General features: G+C 41.1%; 1 protein-coding gene across 1 annotated transcript in view; it reads right to left on the bottom strand.

The window, feature by feature from the left end:
* The window catches only part of ADAMTSL1 (ADAMTS like 1), a 263,177-nt gene that overhangs the window by 180,909 nt on the left and 58,984 nt on the right, over nucleotides 1-23,284 (bottom strand). The window contains exon 4 of the mRNA XM_087716110.1: nucleotides 11,824-12,060. Within this exon, the coding sequence (XP_087572236.1) occupies nucleotides 11,824-12,060 (237 nt within the window). The remainder of the gene's footprint in view (nucleotides 1-11,823; nucleotides 12,061-23,284) is intronic.

Below are 23,284 nucleotides of genomic sequence, written 5' to 3'. Positions count from 1 at the left end.
CGCCTCACAGTTTTTGAAGGGAGGAGGGGCGAAGGAAAGGGAGAATGCGGAGTCGCCTTTCAGGGATGCCAAAGTGGCGGGAAACCAGCACCGCTGTCAGAGTCTAACGCTTTTGGCGGCTCTAGACAGGTGAGGTGGGGAGCAGAGACCCAGGTGGTTTCCTTTGCTCCCCTTGCAAGGGAGTAGTAGGCGTTGTTTTTGCATTCCTGCCTCCGCTGGACTTCCCGCTCTTCTTCGCGCATTCCTCGCGACTGCAATAGATGTCCAGAAGCAGCGAGGGCTCTCGCACTAGAAGCCCAGGCCCCATTAACCTCAAAAGCCACTTCTGGATGTCTATTGCAGTTGTGAGGAGTGGCGAAGAAAAGCGCGAAGTCCAGCGGAGGCAGGAAGTTTCTTCTTGGTTGCTAAGCAAGAGCCTTGTTAAGTGAGTTTCACCACATTTTGCAAGTTGGCCACACCTACCCAGTCACATGACTGCCAATCCACTCCCACCCAGTCACATGACTGCCAATCCACTCCACCTGGCCACATGACCAACAAGCCACTCCAGGGGTGGGTTTCTCGCCCCGTTCCAACTGGATCGGTTGGAACGAGGCCGGCGGCGTCCTCGCGCACGCACGCGGCGCGCTCGCGCTCGCACGCAGCACGTGTGTGCGTACTAGCGTCTGCGCGATGCTCCAGCTGCTCCTGGAGGATCGCGCAGGCGCTGTATGCGTTCTGCGCATGCGTGGAAAGCGCAGAATTCGTAAAAAACAGGTAAGGAGCGGGCGCGGGTGTGCGGGCGCGGGCGGGCACGGGGGGGCGTCGCCGTTCCCGGAAGTTACTTACTTCTGGGTTCGGCGACCAACCGGATCGCAGGGACCGGTGCGAACCGGTCGAAACCCACCCCTGAGCCACTCCCACAAAACTGGCCACACCTACAGAAGAAGTTCTAAAAAAATTTGAAACCCACCACTGGTTATACTGATTAGAAGCATGTTGCATTTCAGGTATGGGATAGGTAAAGGTAAAGTGAGTTTGACACCCCGCTCCTGCTCAAAAAGCTTGTGGCAACCATAGCTAGGAGAGCCTTGGCACAACTTAGAGTGGTGTTGCAACTACACACTTTTCTGAATTGTGAAGCCTTGCACTCAGTCACTGATCATCTCTCATGTGGATATGCTTTACATAGAGCTACATTTGAAGAGTATTCGTACACTAAAATTGGTCCAAAATGTAGTGGCATGGACAATTTTGGAGGTTCCTAGGGCGACACATATAACACCACTGTTATACAAGCCACACTGACTGCTGACCTGATTCTGGATGGAATTCAAGGTGTTGGTGATTATCTTTAAAGCCCTCTATGGTCTAAGTCCAGGATATCTGAGAAACCATCTTTCCCAAGTGAGATTGGCCACCCACATGTGCTGGTAGAAAGCACTGCGGATCCCATCAGCCAAGGAATTTCAGCTGGCGAGATCCAGGAGAAGAGCCTTTTCTGCAACAGCATCTCCCCTTTGGAATATCTTGCTGCAGGAGGTAAGATCCACCCCCTCTCTTTTAGCTTTCAGAAAATGATGTAAAACTTGGCTATGCCAACTGGCACGGGGTCCTGAAGGAGGAGCTGTTGGCTGTTGCCTCCAGTTTTATTTTTTTGTAATTTCAATCTGTTTTTATAGTTATGTTTGTCTGGATATCTGTATATTTTATCACTCTGGGATCTGCTCAAGTCATCTCAAACCACAAAATGGGCAGCAAATAAACCAGAATTGAGAAGACAACAACAGACAGAAAGTGTTGCCTCTGCAAAGAAGCTGAAGAAACAATGAACTATCCTTTTAGTTGCTTCAAGAAGATCGCACAGACTGACTATAAACAATGGCATGATAAAGTAGCAACAATGGTGCACTGGAAGATCTGTAAGTAATATCATTTGCCTGCGAGCAACAACTGGTGGGACCATAAAATAGTGACAGTAATAGAAAATGGAAAAGCTAAATTAGCCTGGAACTTTAGAATTCAAACAAATGAACCTGCCATTTAAGACCCCAGACTTATCAACTATATATTGCACATAGCAGAACTGAAAACAGCAGAACAGAAGAGAAAGAACTGAAGAAGATAACAAAATGCAAAGACCTGCAAATAAAAATGGAACAATTGTGGCAAAGGAAAGTAAAGATAGTACCTATATTAACAGGAGTCTTGATTGAAATCCCAAAACATCTAGAACACCATCTGTACACCACTGGCATTGACAAACTAACCAACGGTCAATTGCAAAAGGCAGCTTTACTTGGAACAGCTTTCATCCTGTGACGATACCATCAAAGATCAACATCTGCCTATCCCGGGTCTTTGGCAAGGACTCAATGGGTGGCTAAAAATGCCAAAGCCAGTCTGAATATCTGGCTGACTGTGCAATGAACCATAATAATCAGAATATAAAATGGGGGCTCACTAAAGAGTCCATGCTTTCAAGCAAATAGGATATTGTTATTTATTGGGCTATGCTGAGCAAAGATTTAGCTGACCTCTTTTCAAGTTGACATTGAATACATACTTATGCATTCAATTTTGTATATTCCAGAGGTGTCAAACTCAAGTGTCACAGAGACATTGTGGCACGACAAAACCGCGGTCCACTAAAGCGCGCTCAATTAAAGCGCGTACCTGACGTCATCAGCAGCGCGACAAATACGACCGCAGAGAAAAAAGAGCGCTTTAAAAAGCGCTTTTAAAGCAAGCTGATTCACGTAAAGGTAAGGGTTAGGTTTAGGGTTAGGGTTAGGGTTAGGTTAAGGGTTAGGTTTAGGGTTACGTTAAGCGTTAGGGTTAGGGTTAGGGTTAGGTTAAGGGTTAGCGTTAGGTTTAGCGTTAGGTTAAGGGTTAGGTTTAGGGTTAGGTTTAGGGTTAGGTTTAGGGTTAGGTTTGGGGGGGTTAGGGTAAGGTTTTCGCGTTAATTTTAACTTTACCGCTCACAGCGTGATGTTTTCGTCGCACTGTGATGACGTCAGGTACGCGCTTTCGTCGAGCGCGCTTTAGTCTACCACGGTTTTGTGGTGGAACCCAGAGACATCACGTGACATATTGGAACCTCCCCCCCTTTTGGTAAACTGGGTAGGGGTGGGATCAGCATGTGATGCACCTGGCCCACCCACGGCCCGCAAATGTGACACCTGTTATATATTCCATTTTTGGTTTTAAAATTTCAGGTTCTCAATTTATGTTTTCCACATTCCAGTTGCAAATATGCATAAAAAACCCTCTTTCAATAATGATACCATGTAATTCCTGGTGGCTTGGTGAGGGCACATCTCACCGTGAAAACTGAGATTTCATCATCTGGCACCACAATTTGCCTAAGTACTTCAATCACATCCACAAAACTTTCTTGACAGATACCTAGAAATAGGCAGCCCCTGCCGTCTTCTAAAAGGGTTGACTTTGTTCCCTCATACAGTTGTGGCCTGCCAGCGGCCAACAGAACTGGCAGCAGGTTCGGACAGTGAAGAGGTTGGGGAGGAACATGGGCCAGTCTTGGAGTCTGGGGAAGGCTCTGATGAGGGCTCTGTGTCCAAGGCAGAGAGGGGGCCAGAGCCATATGCCAGTTATCAGCTACCTTCAGAGTCAGACAAACAGCTGGAGCCTGTTCCCAGTGTGCGCATGCACAGATTTTGCAGGGACATCCAGTTGTTGGCAATGTCCCGATTGTGCCATATTTTTTCCTCTTGTTGATGACTCTGTTCACTGAATTCCATGATATATCCAATGTCTTGGAAATTTTTTTGTACCTTCTCCAGAGCAGAGGTGGGTTTCACATAATTTTACCACCGGTTCGCTGTGCACCAAAACTGTGAGTGTGCATGGCCTTCTGCGCATGCACTTTGCTCACGTGCATGGCTTGCACACATGTGTGCAGCTTAGAAAACGTGGCTAAATAGGACGGCATAGCACTGTGGCAAGTGGGTGGGGTGGGCCCACCTGCAGGTCACCACTACCAGTTCGCCTGAACCGGTCCAAACCGGCTGAATACCACCACTGGCTGAGATCCCTTTTATGCTTTGTAAGCTCTTTGGCTTTTGCTGTAGGAACCAACTCAGTAAATGTCAGAAAAATCCTTCTAGAACAGCTGGTCTTTCTATGCTCTTGAACAGAATCACTTTAATTGATGGCTCAAGTTTATACTATTATTTACTATCCGTTTGAATATGATTGATTAATTCTGACTGCATCCCCACTTATAAGAGGGCGTGAACCTTATGTGGCCATATTATTTTCTGATATTATCACGAAAGAGCTCCCCTTCTCATATCTTACCTGTTATCTACAAAAAAAATTTTTTTAAAGCCTTGTAATTCAGTCGTAATCAGTAAAGGGCCATTAAGAGTTACCAGAAATAAAACATACATTTTTTAAAATCTCAAACTCACTCTATATTCCTTTCCTTTCAACACAATAATTTATGACTTTTTCTATAACTTGTCTATAAATAAGTCATTAAATTCAGAAACTCTCATCCTTCATTCCTGATCAGCAAAAATCCAATAAGAGTTACCAGAAACAATAACAAATATAATTTAACCTTGATCAAAGCAACCTAGTTTATATTCCATATCTTTTAAAAAAAATTCCCATTACCTAATCCTATTTTGCACCATTGCTGGTATTATCAGCAGATCTCTTGACAGGTAAATGAGCCTGAGAGATTTCTGGAAGTTTGTACTTAAAATATAAATATTAGGTTTAGGGATTACAATTTTATTCCTATGAAAAATTTATGTTTTGGGGAGATTTTGCTGCTATAGTTTTAGAAAACATTATGTACTCCTGGAATCATACCAGGCAGAGAAATTAATGGATATGATGCTAAGGAAATTAGATAGAAGCAATAATGATCACATAAATATAACCCTAGGAAAGAACAAAACTATCAGAAAGTTCAGATTGAGTTATCCAGAATTTGCTATATAGTTAAGCCTTAATTTACGACCATTCTTTCAGTGCCATTCAAAGTTACAATGGCACCAAAAAAGTGACTTATGACCATTTTTTACACTTACGACCATTATAGCATCCCCATGGTCATGTGATCAAAATTTGGATGCTTGGCAACTGCTCACATTTATGACGGTTGCAATATCCCAGGGTCATGTGATCACCTTTTGCGACCTTCTGACAAGCAAGGTTAATGGGGAAGTTAGGTTCACTTAATAATTGTGTTACTAACTTAACAACTGCAGTGAGTCACTCAGCAACTGTGGCAACAAAGGATGTAAAATGGGGCAAAACTCATTTAACAACTGTCTTGGTTAGCAACAGAAATGTTGGGCTCATTGGGGTCGTAAACCAAGGATTTTTTTGCACTAGACATTTCTATAATAAGTAGAACCTTAATGGGCTCCTAATGTGTAGAAAGATAAACTGACAAAGTGAACATATTGACTCAAAATCGACCTGACAACGATCTATTAGATTAGATAGTTTAAAAAGAAGAGAGGAAATAGAAAGAGGAGGTAACAGACTCACTTAAATATCAAATAGTTTATATTAAATACCTTGACAATTTATTCTTAGCCCTTCTAGAAGGCAAAGTACCATTTTTCTGAGGGAATGTACAAGACTCCCACAGGCCCAAAACAAACACCAAACACTATTCAAATTAACGAGAAAGGAACTTGGTATTTCCTCACTCCAAACAGATCAGTGAATGCTTTTGAGGTTTGGCTGAGCTGTGTGGCAAAAGAGCCATGATTCTTTTTTCTCTTTCTTTGCACAACGTTGGGAGACTGGCTCAAGGCTTCAAGTGTATCAGGATATGGGAATCATTTGGGGTTTCCATCTTCTTCCGACCATCCTTCAACATCCTTCCTGCTCGCCTGACAGAACCACACAGGCATATGCACAAGCCACAAGGCAGTTAGCTTTTAAATAGGTTGTGTTTTGCTAGTAGTGGTGCTAAAAATGCCACAATCCATGCAGTTGGGATGCAGGCCAGGAGGAACAGAGGGAAAGGAAACCCACTGGGCCTTGGTGGGTGTGAATTTTTCCTTTTGGCTAGGAGTCTTATTTTCCATTAGAAAAGGAGTTTTGTTATATTGCGTTTTAAGTAGGAAAGAACTTGACCCGATGGCAAGAACAAACTCAGTCTCCAGATATCTGCAAGAAGTTAATTGAGGATACTTTTGATAAACTTACACTTTTGATTTACTCTGGAAATCTAGGAACTAGAAGGAGTTGGCTGGAGGCAACAGGGTTTATATTCTCCACACATACCGTGTTGACTCCCGAAATAAGTCTTTGGTCTTATTCTTGGGGAGGTCTTATTATTTTTGAGGTTCAGGGGGCGTCATGCGTAGTCACCTTATGGCTGCTGCTCTGTTGCAATATTGTCAGGGAGTGCTTATTTTAGCGCATGCGCTCCAAAGCCCGATTGGACTTATTATCCGGGGAGGTCTTGTTTGCAGGAAAACAGGGTATCTTTGCACAACTCCCAGATCTAACATGTTGTTACGATAGCTTGTTATTTGAACCCTTTTTGGCTCTGGGCCAGTTCAGCTGAACCTGAACTAAAATTGAGGCTTGTGGGTAGACTAGTGTTTTTTTTTAATTAGCTTAGTGTCTGGCCACCTTAAACAAACAAACTTTGTATGAACCTGGCATTAACTCTTGTAGTTAGTTTATACCGAAGGTTGGGCGGAACCTCCCACTGCCGCTATTATTGCTTCGCCCGATCCAGGCCGAACTGGGAGCAACCCACCTCTGGGGTGGGGTCAGACAGAGTTGGTATTTACTGGTTCTCTGCCCTACTCAAAATTTCCACTACCAGTTCTCCAGAACTTGTCAGAATCTGCTGAATACCATCTCTGGTGCAAAGTACACAGTTCCCACTAGAGCCAGTATTTCAACTTTTGGTTAAAGTGACATAGGCACTCTGTGTGTGTGTCTGTGTGTGTGTGTAATTATATAATGTGCTTCATGATGTAATCTCCATTCTATAATTCTGTACAACATCGCATCACAATACAAAAGGCATATCAAATGCACATTTCATCATTTGGGGTCATCACGCTAGAAACATCAGATCAGCAGAGTGCAATACGTTTCCTTCCATTCCTCCCAATTCTCAAGGACATGAATACAAAAATACAGTGTATTGTGTCACGAAGGTTATTATTTATTAGCATGTTTCTATGGAAATATTTTGTCAGAAAGGTGGGTCCTGCAATTAGATTATAAATATAGCCCAGGCTTTATGGTTGGGCTAACAGTTCCTCAGATAATTAGATAATGGTCCAGATGTACATCTTGTGCTAAGCCAAAGCATTTTGGCTAAATGGGAAGGGAAAATTAAATATACAGTCCTCTTAAATGTCTTATTAATGAATTGCAAAACAGCTCACAAGGGCCTTGAACTATTCAAATCATGCTTTCCCTAGAGGCCATTGCGTGTCCTCTCCTGAAATCAAAGAGAGAAATATCCCTGTTCCAATTCATTATTAGCTAAGATAGATGATTCTGCCCAGTACGGATCACATTCAATTAAACCTAAATATCTTTCTTAACAATAAAGATATTCTTTAGGTCAGAAGATCACTAAGTGAAATAAACTAGAGGGGAAAAGAACCCAAAGAAATAGAGATGAGATTCAGTTCAAAGGGTTATAAAATGTCAGGTTTTATACAGTGTTATAGATGAGCAAAATCATAAAATCTGGATCTGTTATTTCAGAAAACCAGAACAATCCTCACTTCTTAAGCTGCTTCTTAAAAGCTAGGGTAAATTCATATTCATCCGAAAGTTTGAAACTAGACATTAGGTAAAATAATTCTACAATGTATTATTATAAATATAAGTGAATACAGTCCAATTGGATAAAATTGTTATTTATAAAATAAATACAATAGATACTGGTGTGTATAAACATAATGAAGATAGCCATTGTAAACAATTCTTCTTTCTTTAACCTAGTTATCAATGAGCACTGGAGTTTCCATTTCTCAATACTTTCTGGGAATTAGTCTACACTGTCATATTATTTCACTCTTGATTTCAGAAAACACTCCACTGTCATGATGTGGCATCTTTTTGAGAAAACAATTGCAAGGATATTTTTTTCCAGTTGTTCTAGTTAAATAAACAGTTGATTAAAACACACATGAATGGATGAAAGAATGAATATGTGTGTTTGTGTATGTGTGGAATGAATGAATGTGTGTGTGTGCACAACATTACTGTATTTTTCATGGTTCCTCCCGTGATCCAGTAACTTCCCATCTTTTAACCCAGGGTTGTCAAACTTGATTTCAGTGAGGGCTGCATCAGGGTTATGTTTAAAGTGACCAGACATCCCGATTTCAGCGGGACGGTCACACTTTATAACAATTTGTCCCGTGTCCCGGAGCGTTTTTAAAAAGTCCCAATTTTCTGGCTTCATGTTGAAAGCCCAGTGGATTTGCTTAAGAAATCCTAACCGGGGCAAGACAAAAGACACTCTGTCTAACTAACCCCTCTCTCTGTCTCAGTACTTTCATTGAAGATATTAAAACTTTAAAGCAAGAAAACGGACCCCCCTCGCACCCATTTTACCTCATTTTATAAGAAAAAATGACCTAGTACCATAGAGCTCCAGGAAATACGTGGCTAGAGAGGTTGCAAGTGTTACTTCCTGGATTTTCCGGAGGAGAGGGGCACGGAGGTTGGAAGTCGGCTCGTGTGAAAAAAAATGGTCACAAAGTTTCTTTGAAAAATATTTCCCTGACTAATTTCACCATTTCAATTTGCTCAGTTCTTTGTATTAACATCTACATCATTCTTGGTTGACTTGGAGTGCAAGCCTGCTGGTAAGTGAGCTGGGTTTTTTTCTTTTATTTTTTTTAATGTATTTTAAAATAATATTTTATTTATTGTGCATAGGATTTAAAATTCTGTGTGGATTCTTTTTTTAAATTGTCTTAGACTATTTAAAAAAAGATTCTATTCAAAATAAATTGAAGTGAAACCATGTTTAAAAATTCTATGCACAATACTTTGAAATATATTGTGCATAGAAAGAATAGTTTGAAATGTTTTACTTCAATTTATTCTGTGTGGATTCTTTTTTTAAATTGTCTTAGGCTATTTAACAAAAGATTCTATCCAAAATACAAAATACCAGCTGCAGTTATTCACTTAAGAACTGTGGCAAGAAAGGTGGTATAATGGGCTTAGTGACCAAAGTTACAATGGCATTGAAAAAAGTGACTGATGACCATTTTTCACACTTAGCGACTATTTTCACACTTAGCAACCATTGCAGCATTCTCATGGTCACATGATCAAAATTTTGATGTTTGGCAACAGTTACAATTTATATTTGTAAATTGTAGTTATGTTGAAATAAAAAAATATTACAATACTATTTTTGCATTATATGAAAATTTTTGTTGCTCCGTATAAATTTTTTAATCAAGCTGCCCCCGGCCCTGTGCATGCCAGCTTTGGACTTGTGCCATAGAGGATGCCAAGAATGTATGGTGGAGGCTGAGGGCACCAGTTCCCATTCCTGGCCCTGCCATCTCTCTGACTCACTAGCACACCCAGCATATCCGTAAGGGAGAGAAATGGCCCCCCCCTAGCCCTGCCAGGAACAGGCCTGAGCCACACAGGAAGAAGAAGCACACACAGTGCACACACAGTGTCAGGTGTCTGATCTCTTTCCAGGCAGGGGCTGGCACAGCAGTGGGACATGCCAAGGCGAGGAACCACCCTTCCCACTGGACTCCCCACACCAGAGGAAGTGCCCCCTTGCTCTCTGCCCCCTGGATTTGGTGGGACTGGACTAAAAGCCCTTTCCTGGAGAGAAGGAGCCAGATGCAGCACACAGCAAGAAATCTTGGGGTTTTGGCTTTGTGTGTGTGTGTGTGTGTGTGTGTGTGTGCGCGCGCGCAAAGCCTCTTGTCTGGAGAACTGATTGGAGGAGGCGCCTGGTGTCCAGCTGTAGCCTTTCCTGGCCTTTCTCCTTAGCCCAAAAGAGAAACGGTGGGAGGGAGCCTTTGGGCCGGAAGGGGAGCCAGGCCAGGAAGTCACACCCCCCATCAGAGACCCCTGAATGCACCTTGCGAGGTCGTCTTTTGGACCAATCTGTTGCAGTTTGGACCCACAGCAGGGTCCTCTGGTACTTGCTTGTCCTCCTGAGCTGCCGCCAACATGACCAGCCTGGCAGCAGGCCAGAGAGCCATGGTGGCCGAGGTCTAGCTAGAAACCAGTGGTTGTGGGTTGAAGCCTCCTTAGGAGCCTGGGGGGCTTTGGGCCAGACCCACCTCATGGAATCATTGGAGGAAAAGGAAGAGGTGGGAGTGTTAGGCATCTACATCCCCTTAAGTTAATCAGCAGGAAAGGCAAGGTAAAAATCAAATCCACTTGCTACCATTTACTTTGAAATAAATGCACAAAATTTCCTTCTTCTTGGCTCTGTTCATCTGCCCTTTCCAGTGGGGGGAGGGGCTCCCCAAGCAGGCTCCCAAGAGGCAGTTCTGCCCCCCCAAGTTCTGCTCCCCCAAACATGATGAGCCATGTTCCCTCTTCCCTTCCCACCCCAAATAGTACTTCCTGGGACAACGACGCCTCCATAGTGCAAGAATTTCCTCTTCTAGCTTCCCTTCAGGAGCACCAATGCCGAATTTCTTTCCACCCCATTTCCTTGGCAGGATCCCCTGCATGACAGGCGGCAGCAGCGTGGAGCTTGGAGCTTGGAGCTGCGCTGTCTCCCACTTCCAGCTCCTTCCTCTGGGCTGCACCTCCTCCTTCCCATCAACACTGACAACTGTGCCCGCAGCTCTGGCGGCTTTCCCGCAAGTGAGAGGTCGAGCAGGGAGGCCGCAATCCTTGTTTGGTGGCAACCCTTGGCCGCAGCCAAGGAGGCAGCAATGGTGGAGGAGACACCGAGCTGGCACGGACCTAGAAATCTCGCCACATGGACTGAAGGGTGAAGACAAGGCGGGGCTGGGAGGGCTGGAGGGTTGTGAGAAAAGCCACGCTAAGAGCCGGGCCTGATTTCTTAGTTCAGAAGAGTTCGGAAAGCTGAGGCTCTCCGTAAGCTGGGGGTTGTTCTTGGAGGGCAGCCAAGGGACGCGGAGGAAGGCCTGCGATAGTGCTGATGCTTCAATTACCGCCTGGGGCTGAGAGAAGGGTTCGCTTAGCGGTGTCTCAGTTCCTAAGACCATCGAAAATAAGTGTTTTCCGATGGTCTTAGGTGATCCCTGTGAAAGTGTCTTTCAACCCCCCAAAGGGTCACGACCCACAGGTTGAGAACTGCTGCTCTAATACATGGTGAGGTCATAGAAGTAACAGCACCTTCCTAAAGCTGTAGACATTTTCATAATGCTTTTGTTCCAAACACTGTACTAATGAGAAAGATGATGGGTAAAACTCCATTCTGGATTAATGGAGGTTCTTATCAATTTTCTCCAAAGATATCTGTCTTTAAGTGTTATTTTTCATGAATTGATAGAAAAGTATGGAAGTGACATCAATACTTTAAAGACTAGAAAAATAAATGACACATAAGTGGGAGGGTAGAACTGAGTAAAACTATGAATAACCAGTTTATCTAAGTAGTCCTTATTTAGTGACAAGCAATTCAGTTGTTAACTGAAGCAACTGCTAAGTGAACCATAATTGTTTATGATCAGCTTTGCTTTGCTTTACTAAGCAAAGGTCATAAATGTGAGGATTGGCGAAAAAATATTTTTTCATCACAATAGTAACTGAAAGTCATCGATAAATTAGGAAGTCACTAAACAGGGGCCACTATGTATAAACTGAAAGGAGGAGAAACCAACAAAACAATGTATTCCTTACCTGGCACAAGCCACTGATGCACATGTCTAGTGACTCAGTGTAACAACGTGTTCCATCCAGGACTTTAGGTGCCAGTTCCACAATAAGGTTTGTCTCCTTTGCCTGGCACCTCAATGAACATGGGTTGTCAGGATCATTAGGGACAGGAAGCCATTCATAAAACTGTCCCTGATACTTGACATCGTTGTGTGCTGAACACTGCTGGGTACGAAAATCACCTACTTCTGGAGGGCAATCCTAAAGACAAAGAGAAAAAAAGTCAAAAGTCTACTTAAGTCTATTCTATATAATGCTCTATTCTATATAATGCCTGTGATTTATACTCTAGGCCCACAGTGCCTTAACCAATCATAGAACTAGAAAAAACCCACCCAAATATAAATGTTCTACATTTCCCTCCAAAACAGTTGGGTTCATCTAAAGGTTAGTTTCACTTTAGCACTGTTAACACAACTATATACATTCAATACATAACACTATCTATATCTAAAGGGGCCCAGAATCATCAAAGTGTTTCATGGCACTTTCACTTGACATTCATGTAATAGTATAATTTTAAGTATGCCTTAAGAAGAAAATTGCACAGAATTTGTAGAGTTCCTCTAAGAAAACAGGCAAAAGTTACAGCCTATTTATCACCGAGAAACAGCTAGAAGTGAATAGCATGAGAGCACCACTTTAGTTACAGCACAAGAAATGGATTGAGGCTACTCTCACAAAATACTGCCTGTTCTTCAGTATTTCTTCGCAAGGATGAAGAAAGACATATATAGACCTAGCCAACTTTTCTTTGCCTTTGAAAATGGAAAATTTTTAAAAAAGGGGGGGGGGGAAGAATCATGAAAATTGCTTGATTAAAGTGTTTGTTTATTTAAACAAACATTCTTTGCTAGCTTTGCTTTCCAAAAGGATCTAAATCAGCCAGTAACACAGTATAAGCCAGAAAAACACTATGTATATTTGTGTTACTTCAGTTTAACACAAGCAGAGAGTTTTACCATCCACAGCATCAATAACTCTTCATTTTTTAAAAATACTTTTTTTTTACTATTCTTAAAATTCCTTTTCTTGATCCACCAGGAGAGGTAGTTTTGGATGCAGTTTGACTTCTTTAATTTGTGCTAAATGTTATGCTAATATTAACAAAGACTGCCCAAATATTTTGGTGGATTGTTTGAAAGAAACCAGAGAGAAGAGGACAATCCAATTTATAGTAGCCTTGAATATTAACTATCAACTCATTTATTGATAGGTTCAGACCTTGCAAAATTGACATAGTTGAAAATTTCTTCCGACAAGTTAGCCATAAATCACTTTCAGCCACTTAGCACATTAAAAATAATCTCTTGCTCCTCCATTCAATTCCATTTATGATTGTGACTTCCTTTTTTCTGGGGCTTATATTACAGTGAACCTGCAGTGGCTACTAGCAAATACATTTCTAACAGTGTTTATAACCTGCCTGATCTCACTTTGAATTTGTCCATAGCACATATACAAATACAAATACAATAGCAGAGTTGGAAGGGACCTTGGAGGTCTTCTAGTCCAACGCCCTGCCTAGGCAGGAAACCCTATAACATTTCAGACAAATGGCTATCCAACATCTTCTTAAAGCTCCAGTGTTGGAGCTTTCACAACTTCTGGAGGCAAGCTGGTCCACTGATTAATTGTTCTAACTGTCAGGAAATTTCTCCTCAGTTCTAAGTTGCTTCTCTCCTTGATTAGTCTCCACCCATTGCTTCTTGTTCTACCTTCAGGTACCTTGGAGAATAGTTTGACTCCCTCTTCTTTGTGGCAACTCCTGAGATATTGGAAGATTGCTATCATGTCTCCCCTAGTCCTTCTTTTCATTAAACTAGACATACCCAGTTCCTGCAACTGTTCTTCATATGTTTTAGTCTCCAGTCCCCTAATCATCTTTGTTGCTCTTCTCTGCACTCTTTCTAGAGTCTCCACATCTTTTCTACATCATGGTGACCAAAACTGAATGCAGTATGGAGCAGTTGGTAGAGTCGCCTATTCCTCCCAATTTTATCTGAATTTCTTCCCTTTGCCACCTATGCAGGGATTTTCTCTTTAGTTGAATCATATAATGCCACTGCTGAACATGTGAACCTGCTTCATATTGAGTCAGGTTATTAGAACAATTGAATTCTCTCAGTAACAATAAATGTTCCCGAGGATTCGGGAAGCATTCTTCTTGGTTCTGCTATGCTTAATGAAAGAAATACAATCCTGGATCTTCAACTTGAGACATTTTGGCCTTTAAGTCTTCAGTCAAGATTACCAGCGGTAATCACTTAGGCTTTGTGAGGGGTGGGGTTTGAGGAATGATGAAATGGGTCTTTTTTTCTCTTGAAAGAAAAGCTACGGTAATCTCCGTCACTGTAATTATGAAAGGTCTAGATAGTTGTTGAGGAAAAAAACAAACAATGCAAATGAACCAGAAAGGCAGTTCCACACATCAGAGGTGATATTCAGCCAGTTCTGACAGGTTCAGGAGAACCGGTAGCGGAAATTTTAAGTAGTTCGGCGAACTGGTAAATAGGTTGTTTCCGTCCCCACTGCCTCCCAGCTGATCTTTTATTGCTCTGAACAAGAGAACGGAGCTGGAAAGCAGGTTACTGGGGTGGGGAGGGGATGGGGATTTTGCATTATCCTTCCCCTGCCACGCCCACTAAGCCATGCCCACATAAGTGGTAGTAAAAATTTTTGAATCCTACCACTGCCACACAACCCCCAAAAAATCTTAATAATTCACTCCTCAAGAAGCTCCTTGGAATTATAGGTAAATATCTTGTTTTTAATTTATGTGGCTGGCCCAGAATGTAGTAGGAGGAAAAACCGAAGTATTCTAATTTGAACTACCCAGAAAAACAGTGAACAGGAAGTCTGAACAGGTACTTCCTGTTCTCTGCAAATCTCATAATGCTGTCAACTGCTCCTTTTAGTGGAACTGATTCTGTTCCTTCTTAACCAGAATCAATGGGGATCTGCTTTCATACTTAGAAAAAGCTGCAAAAGGGTTGAACATTCAGGGAGCTGAGGCCCAGATCAGCCTGAGCATGTAAACAGCCTGGGAAAGTGCTAAAGCAAGTGAAACTTTGTCACTGATTTTTCTTTCTTTCTTTCTTTTTTAATTCCATGGGGGCATGGAGTCTGGTTTTATAGCTTGGCTTATTCATGCAGCCACAGAGCCAAGCAAGAGCTCTTATTTGATTCTGGCTTGGCTGAACCTACAAAATGTTCCGGCTTGTACTGATTTATTTTTATAAAGACAAAAGGTCCAACAAAGCATACAGATATATACAGAGTTCTCAGTCTAGCTTTGCTCTCAGCTGAATATGATTGTTTAAGCACTTCGTCTTTTTGTTTTTGAAACCAAAATAATAATGAAACACACACACACACACACACACACATACATAATCACACACACACACACAGACACACAGTCAACCTAGCACATTCTCAAGACTCTGCAGGCGATCAGGAGCAAGAGCAAAGTACTACTTTCCCCTTGATTTTCCTGATTAAAACAATAACGTAGTTTTAAATGGCCAAATGGGTGTTTGGAGAAGTTTTCTCTGAAACTTAAGCTGCTTGAAGAGCAAACGCAAGCATTCTGGAAAGTGTACAGGCATACCTATGCCACTGGCCCCAAGGCAAGAATGAATGAATTTCTATCTCTAGTGTGAAGGGCCAGCACAAACATGCAATATTCTCTCACAGTTAAGTTTAACAACTTTCAGTCTTTCTAGCACAAGACCCTCTCATTAGTTAGCTACTATTTAAAACAGGTTACATAGCCAAGTAGGGCTGGGATTGGTTAATGTATTATATTTTGCTGTTGTTCTTTAAACAAGTTACCATACTAATTGCAAACCCAAAGGCCAAATGGCCTGGTATCCACATTTTTGCAAGCCTTGTTCTGCAAGTCCTTTTTGTCCCTGCTCTACAGCTGCTCCAGAAAGGCAGTAGCAGCTATGGCAGCTGACTTCCTCAAACTCTTTCCTGGTGCCTGGCCAGCACTAATTCCAATCAGGCAGCTAGAACATGCTGATGAAATGATTAATCATTGTTTGCTTAATCGTGATTGTTAAATAAGCCACAATAATCAGACTCCACCAGACAGAACCCCCGCAATTATGTTTACCTTCTTTTCCAGAAATTTTATGGAAAAAAAATCACCTTGATGTTGATCCTGAATATTATAGGGAAGTAATCATTCCAATCTTTTTTCCCCTTTTTTGTGGCAATGAGAGAGTGTACTGCTAAGAAAGGCATGGATAGGAAAATAGGCATAAACAATCAAGACACAGCACATCAACTGGCAGGTCATCTCGTAAACAGAGCTGAGTCCAGGTGACAAGGGACCCGTGAAGAAGCATTTGAAACCATTAGGAGACATTCCACTTGATTTACTAGAAACGAGGCCGAGAAATTCCACTTGCCATTTCCAAAAGCAGCATTAAATGGACTTTATTGGAATATTTGTAGCTCTTGCCATCTCAAATGTGCCCAGCTGTCTTGACAATGGACAAGTTCGGGTAGAAAGAGGGGGTTGTGATTATGAAAGCCTCCCTACCATTCCCTCTGCCTTTTTAAAAAAAAAAGTAAGTCAAAGTTCCCCAGATGCTGAGTTCTTACAGTCTGTTGTTCGTAAGCTTTCAGTAGTCCTCTAATATGATTTACTTCTCCGTTTGAGCTAGCCTTTGAAGTTGACTTGAAAGCTACAACTGATGGAAAAGATCTGCCTGTTGACACATAGGAACTGATTCAGTGCATAACACCCGTTGCATTGGCTGTAGTGTGTGAGAACAGAACTGTAAACCAAATGAGAGGACGTGAGTCACTACTGAATGCTTAGCAACAATGTGCCATGGGAACTCAGCCACGGGGAGTGTTTTATCTAAAACATTACTGCATTTTCCCATTGACACATCAGTAATAGAATCTCAACATCAATGGTGGGTTCCTACTGGTTCGGACCGGTTCAGCTGAACCGGTAGCGGTTTGGCGGCCTGGGTTGCTGGAACCGGCAATGACCCAGGCCTACCACGCCCCTGAACCGGCTCCCCGGTCAGTGGCGCCATCTTGTTTTTCAGTTCTGTGCATGTGCAGAACAATTTTAATTGCATTGTGCATGTGCGTGCAGCACGCATCAAGTGTGCACACATCAAGCGTGCACATGAGCGAACCCACCCCTGCTCAGCATGATATTAATTCTAGAACTTGATTCTATGGACGCTCCATTTTGAATTTAGAAAGAGTAAGGGTTCCCCTCCCCAGCTGTCAGACAGCTATGGTTTACTCTTGCAGGTCTCTCTTGAACATTTATTTATAATCATGATTGATTGATTGATTGATGATTCCCAGGCCTCAAATCTAGAGTTTTCATATCTGGGTTGTAAAACTGTGGACCATTAGGTGGCAGTAAGGAGTACTCTCTGTCTTTGAGACCAATTAATGGCTATCCTGATTATTTGAAACCGGCTACAGACAAAATACAGATTTATTTGTTTGTTTATGAAACCAGCTAAATTATATTTGTTGGATGGAATTGTCTAAGGAGAAAACTGTCTTAGTGTATCACCTTAGTTGTAAAATATCATTTCCAGAAATGCTCACTAACACAAATTCTTTAATATCCGGAGCTTTAGGTGAATAACTTTTTTTTTAAAAAAAATCTTGGGATTTTGAAGGGTTTTATGAGATTTTTATGGGTTATATTTTTTGCTTTAAAACATTTTAGTATTTTATTGCTTTGCGTGCATAGTTTTAATATTAATTTTAAACTAAGTTTAAATGGTGTACATTACTAAGATATCAGGTTGAGGGCTTCATTGTAATATTGTAAATGAAGTTAAAAGAAAACAAAGAGCTAACTTGGAGCTAGAGAACTAGGATCCAAATGAATTCTTAATTGTGACTTAGTGGGGAACTGGGGAACTCAATCTTTTCCAGCTTCACCAGTTTCCTTTAAATATGAGTTGCAATAATCACAGCTCATGAAAAATTATTGTGGGGGGAAAAAAACAAAATAATTAGAAAATTGTTTAGGGTACATAAAGCATTAGTGAAAGATACATTACCAGTTGTAATTACTGCTGCAAGATTTTGTTGCACATTCATTCCAAGAGATTAAAAAAAGTGATTTTATTCTACATAAATTATTACACTTTAATGTAAAAGGATAGCTTGTGGGTTTGGGGCCCATGCCTCAGTGCCTCACTCTTGTAATTTTACTTTCCAATGGACAATTTTTCTCTCAACCACAATCATAGGCTCTAGTTTCTTTTAGTTTTTCAAAAAAAACGAATGACTTAACACACACATAATATATATGAATGTATGTATGTATGTATGTATGTATGTATGTATGTATGTATGTATGTATGTATATTGCTGCAAGATGCTAGCTTAGACCTGCAGTCCATTCCAATTTCAATCTCAGCTGATTATCCTACCTTTACTTGTATAATCTAGAACCAACAAGTTCCTCTTTCTGTACAAAAAGTGAGTATAGACAGAACACCCAAGCAGTCTCTTTGTAAAATCCATAGAATTACACTCAACACCACCGGACCCTGATTTCTGATTCAGCCATTTAAGATGTCTTTAAAACACAACACAAACACAACTACATTTTAATCATTCTTATCGGACAGAGCTTTTCTTTCCCTCCAATAGTATTGTAATCTCCCTCCTTACAACTCATGCTGATATTTCCACAAAGACAAATTTGATTTTAAAGATGGCCAACAATTCCTTAAATGCACAGTATCTTTTCTTTGACTGCAAACATATCATTCTAGTGTAAAAGTTCTTACCTCTATACAAACAGCAATATTTTCTACCATGGTTTTTATGTGTCCTCAGCATGACTGGTAATAATAAAGAGTTCTTATCAAACTTTTCGATATAGACAGTCCTCACTTATTGGCCTGAATTGGGGCGGAATTTCCCCTGTTAAGCAATGCAGTCACTAGGCAAATATCATGTAACCACACTGCTTAATGATGGCATCTTTGGCAGTCCTGGTTGTGATCATTAGGCTGGTTGAGATGCTGTTGTTAGATAAGGACCTCATGCTTCTCCTGTCCTGCCGTTATTTCCTCTGCTTCAATCTCTTCCACACACCAATGTACCCATCATCTCTGTCCTTTTGGTTGCTGCCACCTCAGTCAGCTTCCACCTCTGCTATCCTGTACTCTGCCACCTTCCACTGACCTCTCATTGCTGAGGAGTCTAGTCGAGTCTAGCCCTTCATAGCTGCTGGCTCTGCAAGGACTTCCCAAGGTATGCATGAAGCTTCAGGAAGGCTGTGCACTGTCTTGTGAAGAGCCAGGCTGGACATGAAGAGCAGCCACCTGGTGCGCATGCTGGGAAGATGATCTTCCAGTTTCCGGCTCGTGCATACACACCAACTACCAGATCTTTCAGTTTCTGGTGTGCATGCATGCGCAAAGACCAGCTGGCCTGTGCGCATGCATGCACCAGAAACTGGAAAATCATCTTCCTGGTGTGCGTATGTGCACCGGGCAGCTGCTCTTCTGGTTTCCAGCATGTGCAGACTTCGGTTTTGGCACTGAGTGCCGAAAAGGTTTGCCAACAGTGATATAGGTACTATAGTAGCAGTAAATAATATTCATTCAGCACCATTGAAACTTTAAACAGTTGCTGAACAAATGCTTGCTAAATGAGACAACAGTTGGAAAATCTGTTAGAACAATTTTGCAAGATATAGTTAAGTGAAAGAGAAGCACATCTCCTGAAAAAGTGAATGGGAGCATCATCCAAATGACGAAAAGGCACAGCTGGTTGGGTTAACATACAAGGCTCAAGCTAAATCACAGTTTTAATCCAGAATAGTTAGGTTCCCATTCAGTGCCCTGCTGTGACTTCTGGGATTAAAACAATTTTTGAAAGATTAGAGTGCTATGCTCTAATCAACTTCTTCTAAAGGAATTAAGCTACACAAAGCTTCAGATCTAGATTCTTTTTTATAGTAAAGATACCATTACACCGTAATTTATTTGTCCTGTGATTTGCAAGATGAGTATATTACTTCATCTAATAGCTTAGCTGGCTAATAACAACATAAAGTTTGTATTTTGGAAGTTATCTGGAATAAAGAGATAGGTGGAGGCAAAGGTGAACGAGATGTAATAGGAGTTCATTTGTTTAGACTGATTTATCTTATATAATTAACTTGCAAGATTGGTTTTTCTCGCCATGTACATGTATTCATCCGAACTAGAGTGTGTTGTTTCTCAGTGCCATATAATATATGTGTGTATATGCTTATTTATTTAGTGATGTTTATGTAGTGTATATTGGAGGTAGTGATCCTTTGAGAGCTGTAGGCCACAAAATTTCATTTCAATATATGCCATTTAGTGTACATTCAAAGTGACAATAAAGTTATTCTAAGTCTAAGTCTAATTTACTTAATGTACAGAAGGTAGATCCAGCATCTGTGAAGGGAATGGTACCAGAAGGCGCCTGACTGTGAAATTGAGAAAACTTATATTATTAAAATTTGAAAGGTGAAAATACAGGTCATCACGGTTATGATTGCAGATGATTTTTTTTTTAAGATTATTTTCAGGAGAATGGATTGATGATTTATTTATTTATCTTTGGTCAGTAAAAACAGAACATGTTTGGAAGCTGAAGGTGAATCTTCAGGAAAAAAAGGGGTGAAAGAACAGCGTTCAAAAACCATGTTTTATGGATCTCCAGTATGGCAGAGAAAGGAGTGTTAGATGCTCCATCCAGCCAAGAAACGTGTGAGTCACTTAAGAGTTTTGTTTACGCTTCATACCAGGGGTATATACTAACACAGCAAGTTCTAAAAATGTTGTCTTTTTCTTTTGCTTGCATTCAGGGTCATTTTCCACGAAATAACAAAGGATAGCTTTCCTTCAGGGTCGCAGAATGGTTTCAGACACGATTGGCTTGGCTTCTTCTCCCTCAGATTTCTACCACAATTCAGAACACAAACAGCTCTTTCTTGCAACCAAAATTAAGAACTTCTGGGCTGGCTCTTTCTAACAGTAGTAGCATATTATTAAATTTTGAAATGCAGGAGGTCATCAGGATAGTCTCAACATTTATGAAAAGAGGTACATGTATGTAGGTCCGTACATGTAACACATCTCTGTTGGGTTTCAAACCAATAACTGTCTGTTTGCAAGGCAAAGAGTGATGGTCATTATGTTACTACAGCATCGACTCAACTGAAGACTCAATTCCTGTCTTTGTGAAGTAGACAAAACAAGACATCTGGCGTCCCGGGGTGAGGTCCAACCTTCCTGACCTTCTGCAAAGCCTAAAAATCTGGTTCTGCCAGTGGGCTTGGGGCTCTGAAGAAGGAACTTCATGTTGGAGGTGTTTGATAGATTAATATCAACTACCACCCCCTCCATGCTCATCCTACCCCCCCTCCCCATATTTTAACTATTGTATTTTGTATTCTTACACTTTTGTAGCATTCTATTTATGTACCATGTTTCCCTGAAAATAAGACAGGGTCTTATTTTCTTTTGAACCCCCCCCCAATAAGTGTTTGGCCTTATTTTTGGGGAAGTCTTATTATTTTTGAGGTTCAGGAGGCAGCGAGTGTGGTCACCTTATGGCTGCTGCTGTGTTGCAATATTTTTGGGGAGGGCTTATTTTTGGGGGAGGACTTATTTTTCTGCAGGCGCTCAAAAGCCCGATTGGGCTTATTATCCGGGAAGGTCTTGTTTTTGGGGAAATAGGCCAGTTTTATTATTTTTTAAATATTATAAGCCATCCAGCACTATCCTGTGGTAAGAACAGTGGCCAATAAATTTGATAAGTAAAATAAACAAATCAACCAGTGAACTGCTGAGGTTAGCTGTAACAAGTTGATAAACACTAACTGAAACAGGCAGGAATGCTAAAGGCACTTTTGAAGTTGATTAATAAAAAAAATGTGCTGATGTGTTTGTTTGTTTTTTGATGATGAGTGTGAGATTAATAGAGGGTGACATCCATTTTTGGTGTTGCTTGCCCATTCTGGTGACAGCATAACTTAGCAGTGGACAAGCCCTAAAAAGAATGTTGGTCAATTGTAACATATATTTTTTATTTTATTTTTAAATGAAAAATGCAAACAAACTTGCAAAGGGATATTAAATCTGCATGAAGTGAATTAGGTCACTTTTCAGAACTATGTTTTAGTTCTCCCTTAATTATACTGCTGGTACCCAGGAGCACATCAAATATATATCTAGATATACATCCAAATGAAGATCCATCAATCTGTCAATGTTTCAGTCTCTGGAAACAAGGTTTTGGCAATTGTTGCCATTTCTGTATAAAAATGGAGTTGCTATCTTGAAGCTAGCAAAAGAACTGACAACTCTTATCTATTTCTTACATCCACCATATTAATGTCTATGCATATATTTAACAAATTGCTTATATTTAAGTCTCTGTATTGACAATGGTATTTTGATGTAGCTTCCTGATAAGCTGTGGAACATAGTGTTGGGCACTGGCTTGCTGAATGCCCATAGAAATATGGAACTTAATGAATTTTATGCTTAAAGTATGTATTATTACATTGTTGAGACACTATACTTGCTTTCACCCCATGTACTCTAGCACAGAATGAAGCAATACAAATATTTTAAGTTAAAATGTGAGAAGAAAGGACAGCTAGCTCTCTCAATGCAATATTGGGAACTAATCAGAGGTGGGTTTCTACCGGTTCGCACTGGTTCCAGCAAACCGGTAGTGATAATTTGGTCTGGGTTGCAGAACCAGCAGCAAGCCGGACTGGCCATGCCCCTGAACCGGTTCACTGGTCCCTGCATGTTTTTTATTAGCTTTTTATGGTCTTTGCACATGCGCAGAACAATTTACAGTGAACTGTGCATGCACAAGCAGCACACGTCTGGTGTGCGTGCGAAGCGAACCAGTACCAATGCCGGCAGGAACGCACCCCTGGAACTAATGAAAGCTCCATGTGTGGAAAAATAAATTAACATGTTCACTACATTGCACTCAAGCATAATGAAAACAAAAAACAAAGGTTCTAATATTATATGAAGCAAGATCATAGGACACAGCTTCCTAAAACATTTGATAACTGTTTCAGAAAAGAGAAATGCAGTGAATTCAAGAGAAATCTGAAGAAGCTTTTTGTCTGTTTTATCTGGATTTCTTCAAATTACTTCTTTGGTTATTACAATTCTGCTCTTGTGAAAGCACTGAATGCTTGGGATAAAAAAGATGCACCTCCTTTGTGTGCAAAATGGAACTGCTGGGGAAATAAGATCAACCTTAAGAGAACAGTTGTGTGTGTATATACACCATGTGTTAGGAATGAGAAACAAATGTGTTCTTATCACACCAAAAATAGGATAGTTTGGAAATTGCATCAGTGAATCCTGGTCCTGAATATCTTTCCTTAGGTCCCTCC

The sequence above is a fragment of the Thamnophis sirtalis genome, unplaced genomic scaffold (assembly GCF_051295495.1).
Source record: "Thamnophis sirtalis isolate CommonGarterSnake01/CBP01778 unplaced genomic scaffold, rThaSir2_p1.2 scaffold_5, whole genome shotgun sequence".
Taxonomy (NCBI): domain Eukaryota; kingdom Metazoa; phylum Chordata; class Lepidosauria; order Squamata; family Natricidae; genus Thamnophis; species Thamnophis sirtalis.
The sequence above is the reverse complement of the archived record's forward strand: the minus strand, read 5'-3'. Positions and strand labels throughout refer to the sequence as shown.